At 37.6% G+C, this 12290-nt stretch overlaps 1 protein-coding gene across 7 annotated transcripts in view; it reads right to left on the bottom strand.

Annotated features, from left to right (window-relative positions):
- Window positions 1-12290, bottom strand: part of SLC13A1 (solute carrier family 13 member 1) — a 126574-nt gene that overhangs the window by 94716 nt on the left and 19568 nt on the right. For 6 of the 7 annotated variants that reach the window (XR_007121476.1, XR_007121475.1, XM_047694886.1 and 3 more), the window contains exons 2-3: window positions 9328-9456; window positions 632-768 (exon numbers count right to left, since the gene is read on the bottom strand). Coding sequence is in view for 4 of the 7 variants with exons in the window: in XM_047694886.1 (XP_047550842.1) it covers window positions 632-768; window positions 9328-9456 (266 nt within the window). In the remaining 3 variants the exon portion in view is untranslated. The remainder of the gene's footprint in view (window positions 1-631; window positions 769-9327; window positions 9457-12290) is intronic. The other variant, XR_007121477.1, reaches the window with a different exon arrangement.

Consider the following 12290-nt stretch of genomic DNA (forward strand, 5'->3'; position numbering starts at 1 on the left):
ATATATATTTTAGCTCACATCTATGTTCTTAACAAGAGTTCGATCTAAAACTAAAGTAACCAGTTAGTGTAATGGAAAAAAGCATTTATTTCAGTGGGGAAAGTTAGTCAACTGTAGATTCTGTAGATAAAATCTCTTAACTGATTGCTTCAGTTTGCAACAGTTCATTTAAAAAGAAAAATGTTCACCTTGGAATGTTTCTGCACACGTTTGTATTTTGTCAGTAATGTCTTTGTCTTTGGTTCTTAACATCCTCAGCATGATGAAGAATGCTCTTGAACAAGTCTTGAATGTGTAATCAGCCAAATAAACCAGATACAACTGAAATCTACTCTGAAGTCTAGCATCTTGTCTGTTGGGGTTCAAGACTTCTCTCAGCTTTGGCTCCTACTGTGCATGAAAGGTGTGTGCACTTATTCCAATCTACCTGTAATTAGACCCGAAAGTTGTTGTTTCTTCCTACAACTCCAGTGCACTTTATAGCCTTTTCATATTTGCAAAGGAAAGAAAGGCATGAATTTTACTGTGATGTGAATGCTTGCCTGGATGTGCCTTACTTATTTAGATATTTGCTCTGCAAAAATATGATCTGTTTGGAAAGTAAACCTGGAAGAATAAATGGAGTACTTACCATGCTGGGTTCACACCCACCGTCATCACCATTCTCAGGGCAATCCTTTTGTGCAAATTCCATTTTTCTATTGATGTTGCTAAACAGATGACTCCAATTAACAGTAGATGAAAATCTTTGAAATAAGCAGATGCCACCTGAAATTTATGATTAAACCCATGATTACTTATGTTGGTGGGGGGAAAATAATATTGCCCCAGAAAGCATTATTTTGCTACTCTTAACTTTGACCTTTAAACTACTTAATCTTTCTATTAAGAAAAATGTAGATATGTGAACAATACAAATTTAACTTTGTTCTGTGTGTTTACCCAGAAATAGGAGTGTTAAGGGAAAATACATACCAAAAAAAAGTACCCAACATACTGGGTTTTGAAATAGCTGTGTAACGTCAGGCAAGTGCCTTCAATGCCTTAATTTTTCCATCTCCAAACCAGGGTTAACTGGTATATGCTGTTGCGGTAGAACAGCAGTGACTGTGATTTGGGAAAGTCCAAGTTGAGTCTCCAAACCGCCAGTGTCTTTGTTACCATCTATTATGCCCAAACTGTAGTGTCACTCCTAAATACTTCAAATGGCTTTACCTTCAAAATTATTTCCTATAAAATAAATACCCTTGAATAGGAGCCAATGTTTTAAGCCATTTTTAGCTAACACCATTCAGAGATTAGTAGAGTGTACAGACACTTTGGATCAATCTATTTACCAAAGAATGCTCTGAAGTATGTTAGGTGCATAATCTTTTTCTTAAACAACAACAACAACAACAACAACAACAACAACAAAATTTTGTGGTCAAGTAAGTTTACAAAGCATAGAGTTTTGAAATACTGCAATTTTCTTTCCTATAGGTCTCCTCAAAACCTTTAAATATGAACAGGCATTGCCACTCACAGAGTAGAATTTCACATACAACATTTTTCAAAATTATCTAACCACAGAAACCTTATTTTTAATTGTTTAGGTATAGTACTTTAGGAGACTGATATTTAAGAGACCTGACTTCAGAACCTCCTTGGTTAAACTGAATCACGAGGCTGTGCTGAAAAGAGTGGATTATAAGAGGAAATATCCCTTTAAAAAAAAAAAATCTGGTTGAAGGAATGGAAGAGTTGAGAAATAACTATTCCAATATGAAATCACAAAGGAGTAGAAAAATCAGTTCTCTGGGGCACCTGGGTGGCTTAGTGGGTTAAGGCTCTGCCTTCGGCCCAGGTCATGATCTCAGGGTCTTGGGATTGAGCCCCAGGCAATGGGCTCTCTGCTCAGCAGGGAGCCTGCTTCCCCCCCCTTTCTCTGCCTGCTTCTCTGCCTATTTGTGATCTCTTTCTCTGTTAAATAAATAAATAAAATCTTAGGAAAAAAAAATCAGTTCTCATAATAATTTTGTTATTTTAATAACAATAAATAAAATAACAATAAAATAAAATAACAATAAACAATAAATAAAAACAATTTTGTTATTGTATTAGCATTTTTAATATAGCTTACTAAGCTTGGCTTGGTTTAAAAAGAAAGTAAAAATTAGCTTTGGAATTAAAAGTGGACAAGTGGATCTCTTCATTATGTTTTATGAAAAGTTAATTTATTTTGTTTTTCACAGTTTGTATTTACCTCTTTACATTTTATGGTACTGCATAATAGAAAATAATTCTATCAATTTCCTTATTATTTCTCTTATTAATTACTCTAACACTGGGTAAGTATTAAACATGCACTGAAACTGTTACATGAACAGAGAATGCGATGATAAACACCTGACATGTGTTTCTCTCTTCACACCTCTTCAATTCTCAAATATCCAGATTTTTAAAATAGTTTCTACTATTTTTCTGTATTACAGAGCCCTCTTGGTGTCCTTCGTAGAATGTTACAATATGTAAATAGTGCGATTATCTGCTTGTCGCATGTCTTTTGCAATGTACTATACATTCTAAGAGGGCCAGGAATCTGTTTTGCTAGTCATTGCATATTTGGCACCTAGTACAGTCCTGGTACAGAAGAGGAGCTCAGTAAATAATTCTGGATGAATGAGAGAGGGAGGAAGGGACTCAATGAATAAGCTATGGTCTTTGAGCTCCTAAATCAGTAGAGAGATCACAAATATGAATTGTCTACACTCTGTTCCCAAACTTCTTCTTCCTAACTCTCTCGATCATTACTTTCAGTGTAAGTATTATTTCAAATTATTAGTTTACTAGTGTTTACAGACTTATGAACTACTTTTTTTTTCTCCCTAGGTCTATCACCGCCTCTCCAAATTTTTCTTCTTGGCCTACATTGAAAATTATTTTTCCTCTGCCCTTTTCTGAAATGTTGGTATTCTACAGGGTTTTGTCTCCAATCTTCTTGTTTTGTGCACCTGAAGATTGAATCTTACAGATTCAATTTCTAACTCTATGTGACTAAAATAATGTTTGGCACACAGTGGGCATTCAATACATATTTGCTGAATGAAAGCTGAAGACACTAAAATCTTTGTATCCAAACAGGTTAGTCTGGTGTATCCAGCTGGACATTTCCATTTGAATTTCCCACAAACATCTAAACATTCAACATATTCTTTTTTGTGGCAAATGAAATTTTCCATCTACTTAGTTGCCCAAGTTAGAAAGCTAAGAGTCAGATATGCTTCCTTTCTCACTTCCAATATGTGTGGATTAGTCACAAAGTCCTATTTTCTCTAGTTCCCCCATATATTTTATTTTATTTTATTTTTAAAGATTTTATTTCTTTATTTGTCAGAGAGAGAGAGAAAACAAGCAGGCGGCAGAGGGAGCTGCAGGCAGAGGGAGAAGCAGGAGGCTCCCCGCTGAGCAAGGATCCTGATGGGGGACTTGATCCTAGGACTCCAGGATCATGACCTGAGCCCAAGTCATATGCTTAACCCACTGAACCACCCAGATGTCCTGTTTCCCTATATATTTTAAATTGTCCACTTTGTTCTATTCAAACATTACTATCTTAATTAAGCTCCTAACTACTTCTCACATGGTTACTGTTTGATCTCTTTCTAATCCACCCATTAGCACTACCGCAGTTACTTTTCTAAAGTGTAAATCTGATCACATCCTTGTGCTTCCTGTACTCCTTCGCTGGACTCCATGTCATTTAAGACTAAATCCAATCTTCCCAACATCTCTTATAAGACTCTTCATCTCACCTTCCAGTTAAGCCTTTTAGTGCTCTGCAAACTTTTCCCTATGTGTGAAATTCTCAAGTCACAGAAATGCTTCAACACTTGCTTGTCATTTAACCTGGAATGAGCCTCTTCTCTTTACTTTGGTTATCCATCATCTTCTTTCATGGATGAACTCAGATGTCAGTTCTTCTAAGATGCCTTCCCTGACTATCTTCAACTTAGTCAGAGGCTACCTCCTTTTGTGAGAGCACATCCTCATCTATATAGTGATCATTTATTTACTTAATTATCCCCTTTATTGGATAAGACATATTTTGAAGGCAGAGGTGTGTCTTACTGATCATTGTATTTATGGATTTAGCACATTCCTGGCACATACTCGTATGCATTAGATACTGAATTAGTAAGTCCCTCGACTCAAGGGGCTTACAGGTTATTACATGCAAAAAACAAGTTAATAAAGACTGCAGTAAGGTATCATGGGTATGTGAGAAATATTTTTTCAGGGGCACCTGGGTGGCTCAGCTGGTTAAGTGACTGCCTTCGGCTCAGGTGGTGAACCTGGAGTCCTGGAATCAAGTCCCACATCAGGCTCCCTGCTTGGCAGGGAGTCTGCTTCTCCCACTGACCTCTCTCCTCTCATGCTCTCTCTCTCTGTCTCCCAAATAAATAAATAAATAAAATCTTTTTAAAAAAAATGCAAAGGAATGCATAGAAGCAAGCAATTATTAGTAAGTGATTAAACACAGAAGAAGTCCAGGACCATGAGACATTCTTGCTGTAACACTCTTCAGATTATGTTTGCAGTTGGCAGATTTTATAAAAAGGTCAGATAATAAATGTTTTAGACTTTGTGAGCCTTATTGTTTCCATTGCAACTATTCAACTTGTCTTTGTAGCATAAAAAGTAGCCAAAGACAGTATGTAAATGAATGACCATGGCTTTGTATGTTTCTAATTAAACTTTATTTTAAAAATTGGGTAGCCGGCTAGATTTGGCTCTCAGATTCATAGTTTGCCAGTCTCTTAATGGACTATGTAAACAAAAAATGGCCTGCAGCCCAACTCTCTAAATGAAATCAATTATAAACCTAAGGAGGAATTTTCACATTCTTTGTTTCCCATTGTAGTACCTATTCTTTGGGTTTCATCAGAGTTAGTATATTTGTAGCACATTAGTCACAACCATATGTGTTTGTTTATAGCTTATGTACATAGGAGATAATAAGAGAAAAATGGTACTGGTTTATAAATAACACTGATAATTATAACTATTTTTGAGGCAAAATAAACATGTCAAACAAAATTCCTAATGAAATTTGAAGTCATATTTCTGTTTCAAAATGGGATTTCATCAAAAAACATGCACTTGGGCAATCAGAGCGCCTGGGTTCTCTCTTAGCTATAAAATGTACCAGTTCACAACCTTTCTTTAAGTCAATACATTTATCCATTAAAGTTCAATAATACTTCACATCAAGCTTGTGAATCAAATGAGATTTTTTAGAAAAGTCAATTATAATGCACATGATTAGAATTATATCATATATATTTTGTTGTTTTAAAAATATTTATGTTTCATTGCTAATTCCAATGGTTGATTCCCCGTTTTCACACTAATTGACCTATTAGTAGATTAGACACATTTGATCATTGCTTCATCCTTAAAACATTTCTAAACTTGGATTCCAGGATCCCACACTCTCCTGGCCTTCCTCCTACCTCAATAACCTATCCTTCTCATTCTTTGCTAGTACTTTCTCTTTTCACCAATCTCTGAATGTTGTCGTTTTCCAGAGCACATTTCTTTGTCTTCTTTGTAGTGTTGTTGTTGTTTTAAATCTTCACTCACTCTCTAAATCACCTCATCACATTTTAGAGCTTTCAATACCACCCATACGCTGATGATCCTCAAACCGATATTTCCTGCTCAGCTCTATCTCGTGAGATCTGGACTCATTTGTACTTAACTGCCTAGTCAACACCTTCACTTAGATATCAAATAGTTATTTCAAACGTAGTGTCAAACTTTGCACTCCCAGTGTCAGCCTCTCCTTTGCAACAAGCCTACTCTGCCCATAGTTTTCCCCATCTCAACTGATGGCAACTCCATTTTTCCAGCTGCCAGGTCAAAAAGTTCTGAAGCATCCTTGAATCCTCCCACTTACCCCCCATCATATGCCATATAAAATCATATAGGAAATTTTGTTGATTTTATCTTAAAAATACATCAACAATATATTCCATATCCCCATTACTATCCCTGGTCTGAATTGCAATGGCCTCTCCACTGGGTTATAGCAATAACCTGCTACCCATTTCCTTCTTTCTGCTTTGTTTCTCAGCACAGCAGTCCCAATTATCCTTTTAAATAAAAATCAAATTGATCATGTCACTTTTCTACTCAAAAATCTCTAGAGGGTCTCATTTCATTGACAGTTAAAACTTTACAGTGGCCTACTTTGGCCCTAGATGGTCTAGTCCCTCTACAAATTATCTCCCTGACATCACCTTCTGTCATTCTCCCCTTCACTTTGCTTTAGTCACACTGCAGACATATAACTCCCTTGAAGTCTTTGTGGTGGGTATTTGCCCCTCAGCAATGGTTGTTCTCCAGATAGCCACAGGACTAACTCCCCCATTTCCTGTAAGTCTTTGTTCAGGTATTGACAGCACATTGAGGTCTACTCTGATCATCTTGTTTAAACTGCAACTCTCTCCTGATCTTCATTATCCTGTTGCATTTTTGCATAACACCAATTACCTCCTAACTCACTCACTGTAACTTACCTAGACATTAAGGTTGTTTATTGTCTCTTTTCTTCTAAGAAGACAAGGATTTTGTCTGTATTTATTCACTGATATATTCCCAAGAGCCTAGCAGAGTCCTAGAACATAAATATTTATGGAATGACTGCGTAAATATGTACTATAACATCTGCATATACATATGTGTACCTCCACATTTATATGTGTAAAATTTACATATAAACATATTTTCAATGACAATAATAATAATGATATTTGTTTTGGAATATCTAATTGAGCACACTAAATATTTAACATTTCAGATTTTATTCAATGGATATGAGAGATATTCAATATTTGTTGATATTCTTTAATATAACAAGGTGCTCAGTAAAAGTATTAAACTTAAGTATTAAAAGTTCTCAAAAGTGATTCTTATTTCCTTGTGCGGCTTTCTGGGCCCATACACAGGAAGTCTTTAATCATTTCCTGAGTGATCTCATCTATAAGAAATATTGGGAGGAGGAATCTGCCCCAGGACAAAATGATCAGAAGAATGTGCTTCTAAGTCTAAGATTCTATTACTGTTAATTTAGTCTGAGGCCGACACTTCTGGGGGATGAAGGACTCTTGGACAGGTACCAGCAGTTTGAGTCATGCAACTGCTGAAGGTACTTAGAATTTTGCTGCCTCTAGTTGGGGGTCCACATCCTGTAGAGAGGAAAAGGTTTGGCAGTTCTCACAAAGCCAGGCTTTCCTAGGTACCCTTTTTCTCCTGTCTTCCTCTAGCCTGTTTGCTACAGAAACACCCCAATTCTAGTTAATCTTGCTTCTATCTCAGCCTCTATTAAAAAGTCAATTTTATTGTTATTAAATCATAAGAGACAAATATGTCACTGTTGAACTGAATTATCTTTGGAGGTAAAACCACCTAAGCCAGCAGAACAGGGGTTAATAACTTGACACATTATTTTTGAGAACTTGCCAATCCTTTCTTTTTTTTTTTTTAATTTTTTAAATTTATTTTTCAGTGTAACAGTATTCATTGTTTTTGCACCACACCCAGTGCTCCATGCAATCCGTGCCCTCTCCAATACCCACCACCTGGTTCCCCCAACCTCCCACCCCCACCCCCACCCCTTCAAAACCCTCAGGTTGTTTTTCAGAGTCCATAGTCTTTCATGGTTCACCTCCCCTTCCAATTTCCCTCAACTCCCTCCTCCTCTCTAACTCCCCTTGTCCTCCATGCTATTTGTTATGCTCCACAAATAAGTGAAACCATATGATAATTGACTCTCTCTGCTTGACTTATTTCACTCAGCATAATCTCTTCCAGTCCCGTCCATGTTGCTACAAAAGTTGGGTATTCATCCTTTCTGATGGAGGCATAATACTCCATAGTGTATATGGACCACATCTTCCAATCCTTTCTTTTAAAATTTCCTTTACTGGGGCACTTGGGTGGCTCAGAGGGTTAAAGCCTCTGCCTTCAGCTCAGGTCATGATCCCAGGGTCCTGGGATGGAGCCCCACATCAGGCTCTCTGCTCAGCAGGGAGCCTGCTTCCCTTCCTTTCTCTCTGCCTACCTGTGATCTCTGCCTATCAAATAAATAAATAAAATCTTTTAAAAAAATAAAATAAAAATTCCTTTACTAAGATCCATGTAGCCTATTGGAGCATTTGAAAAACTTCTTCAGTTATAGAGCCCAGATACTGGGACAGCAGAGTGTCAGCCCTGGCTACTCTCTCTTCCCAATCAGTGGGAAAGAAAAGAGTCAAGATTACAAGGGAAGGAAAAATGCAGAAAGAAAAGAGGAGCAAAATGGATCTGAAATGCAAAAAGATAGTTTGAACTACAAAATGAGGAAGAATGACATGAAGGGAAGGAAAAGAATACTTTCTCCCACAGAACAAAAAAGCTCGGTATCATGGGTTAGTTAGTTGGAAAAATCTCCACCCACATTACAAAACAGATGAACCTCAAGATAGCAGTATGAACTCCGGCAGAAGATAGAAGTCCAAAAGTGATAAATTTCAGGGACTGGCATCTTGAACTTGGCATCTTTCCTGAGACTTCTTCAGCTGTGGTTTAGGCAGTTGTATGCTGGGTGCCTGGAGACTGCATGAAGATAGATATTCTGATTTCAATGCATTTCATGCTTTTAATGAGAAACTGAATCCATTTTCCTCAGACAGGTACCCTCAGATTGTATAAAGGTAAAAAACACTGCTCAGCATGAATAAACTCATCTCAGCAAGAACAAAACAGAAATACACATGAAAGTTAATTTGACTTTATCTTTTGAAATGGCAGGTTTCTGGAAAAGAAAACAGAGTAGCTTTTTCTTCATTAAAAACAAAAATTGCTTTTCTAACACTGTGTGAGACCAAATTCTGCTGAAAAGAAAAAGCTAATGCCGTATGTAAAAGGTTGGTCCTTTTGTTGGGAGGGAGTCACCAGGCATAGATATCAGCCTGGGAAGGCAGGACATGCATTTCTCAACAGGATTATTTTTCCCTTAAAAAAAAAAAAGATTTATTTATTTTGAGAGAGAGAGAGAGAGAGCAGAAAGAGGGGCAGAGGGAGAGACTCTAGAGCTGACTCCCGACTGAGGGTGGAGCCTCACACGGGGCTTGATCTCTTAACCCCAAGATGGTGACCTGAGCTGAAATCAAAGAGTTGGTCCCTCAACTACCTGACTACCCAGGTGCCCCTCTTGTTCCCTTTCAATACAGCTTTTCTCAATGGCAGTATCAGTACAAAATTAGGAACCTAATTATGACAAACATTTGCAAAAGGACTTACCTTCTTAGAAGTCATGATCCCAAAAAGTGGAAACATTAAACCAGGCAGTAAAGCTGTTATTGATAGAGGCAAAGCTTCTGTAAGCCAAAATATGGCAATGACAAAGAGTGTGTAGGCACATTCTGCTTCCTGGCAAGAACAAAGGAAAAATGCAAGGTGAAATAATGAGACTGGGAAATCATCATTTAAGTCATAACCACATTTGCTGAATGGAGCTGTGTCACTGAGAAAGCAAGAAGAAACTTGAAGACCTCTGCACCTTTGAGTTGGGCAGTAAATAGTTATTTCTTAGGGATTCTAAGAGCCAAAATTTAGTATACATGAAAAAACAAAACAAAACATAAACATCCTCCTTCATGAAGTTTCTTTCACATTTCCTTCAAAACAGGTAACAGTATATAGTCCATTTTTTTTTTGTCCTCCTTTTAGTGTGTATGAATGCTTGTGCTCACCTTTATTTGGTTATAAAATGCACTTCCAGTTCTTCTGGAGTGCATAAATAGTCAAGTTACTGCCTTTTCCCTGGGGCAAGACATATGCGACTTGAATTGCATTCCCTGGTGCCCATTGGTTGGCACCAGCTTATACCTGCCTTCCCCTCCTATCAAAAGAGAGAAATCAACCTAGAAAAAACTTTTTGTTGTGCTATGTTTCAGAGAAAGAAGGGCAGTGCCAAGTTATGTGACATGGATGAGACTAAATCAGCTCCTAAGTAACATGGACCTAGAAGTTAAGAACCTCCTGCTTAGCTTTTTGGAGACAACTGAGCTCGTGAAGAAACACAGGGAGACTCAACAGAAATGAAATTCTGAACAGAATCTGTTGCTTTGCTACATATAATATGGTGGGTTTCTGTTTTAGAGCATTGTTAAGAAATGGTTGAGATTTGGGGTTCAAGATGGCAGAACTAAACTCACCTCCTCCCACAGACGCAACATGTCTACAGCTACACATGACATAATTTCTTCCAAAAAATAAACCCAAGAGCTAGCTGAACAGTTTCCTTCGTAACAAAGGATAAAAGAGTCACATCCAGACAGGTAAGAGACAGGAATGTGGTTTCACCAAAACCCCCAGATGTGGTATGGTGACCCACAATTGGGAGGTATCTCAAAATATGGAGTTTCTCCCTGAGGATGAGGCATTTATGCCCCATATCAGGCACCTCAACTCTTGGGATCTGCACCAGTGAGAGGAGTTCCCAAAACGTCTGACTTTGAAAATCAATGAGGCTTAGGTTCAGGAGACCCATGAATTTGTAGGGCATGGAGATTTTACTCTTTAAAAAAAAAAAAAAGATTTTATTTATTTATTTGACAGAGAGAGAGCATAAGCAGGAGGAGTGGCAAGTAGAGGAAGAGGGAGAAGCAAGCTCCCCGCTGGGCAAGGAGCCCGACATATGGCTCAATCTCAGGATCCTGGGTCATTGAGCCAAAGGCAGATGCTTAAGTGACTGAGCCACCCAGGCACCCCAGAGATTTTACTCTTTAAGAGCTCATGTACAAACTCATCCACCCTGCGACTCAGCACAAAATCGGCAGTTTGAAAATTGCCTAGATCGTACATGAAGGAAAGTCATTTGTTAATCTTAAAAGTGTCTCACAGAGGGGCAGAACCCTTTAGGATCTGTCCATGGATAGAAGTGCTAGTTGGTGCCATTTTTGCATTCTTCATTTACCTTGCTAACACTAGCGGGTGTGCCCCACTCCTATACTGCCCCTGCATCCCTGCCAGAGCTGGGAAGCTGAATGCGCTGCACTCACAGCCCTGCCAAAGCCAGCAGGCAAGTAGAGCCAACACAGGAGTTGCCCCTTGAGTGCCTGCCTCTGTTGACCAGAGAGGATAGCATCTCCAAGCCCTAGAAATCTGAAACAATTGGAGAGATAGTTGTCGGCAGGCTACCACTTCAAGAAACAAGAAAAATCTCAAACAAACTAATCTCGTACCTAAAGGAACCAGCAAAAGAACAATTAATTCCAAAGTTAGTAGAAGGAGGAAAATAAAGATCAGAGTGGAAATAAATGAAATAGAGACTAAAGACAACAGAAAAGATCAATGAAACTAAGATCTGGTTCTTTGAAAAGATAAATAAAACTGAAAAACCTTTAGCTAGACTTACTAAGGAAAAAAGAGAGAGGCTTTAGATAAATAAAATCAGAATGTTATCAGATAAGTTACACCTGACACCAAAGAAATACAAATAATACAAATAATTATAGTAACAAATAATAATACAAAGAAAAAATCATAAAAGACTACTATGAAAAATTGTACAAATTGGACGAACTAGAAGAAATAGATAAATTCCTAGAAAAATACAATCTTCTAGGACAGAATAATGAAGAAATAGAAAATCTGAAAATAAAAATTACTAATAAGGAGATTGAGTCGAGTCATCAAACACCCCCAACAAACAAAAGTCCAGGACCAGAGAGCTTCACCAGTGAATTCTACCAAAACATTCAAAGATTTAGTACTTCTCATTCTCAAACTTGTCCACAAATTGAAGAGATGGGAATGCTCCCAAACTCATTTTATGAGTCCAGCATCACCCTGATACCAAACCTAGAAAAGGACACACAAGAAAGAAAATTACAGGCCAATATCCCTAAAGAATATAGATGCAAAATCCTCAACAAAATGTTAGAAAATTAAAGTCAACAGTACGTCAAAAGGATCATGCATCATGGTCAAGCGAGATTTCTTCCACGGATGCAAGAATGGTTCAACATCCACAAATCTATCAAGGTGATACACCACACTAATGAAAGACAAAATTCATAGGATCATCTCATTAGATGCAGAAACACACCTGACAAAATTCAACATCCATTTAAGATAAAAACTCTCAACAGGTGAGTATAGATAGACTGTACCTCAATATAATAAAAGCCATATATGACAAACCTATAGCTGTCATCACACTCAATGGTAAAAAGCTGAAAGCCTTTCCTTTAAGATCA

This window comes from Lutra lutra, chromosome 11 (genome assembly GCF_902655055.1).
Source record: "Lutra lutra chromosome 11, mLutLut1.2, whole genome shotgun sequence".
NCBI lineage: Eukaryota > Metazoa > Chordata > Mammalia > Carnivora > Mustelidae > Lutra > Lutra lutra.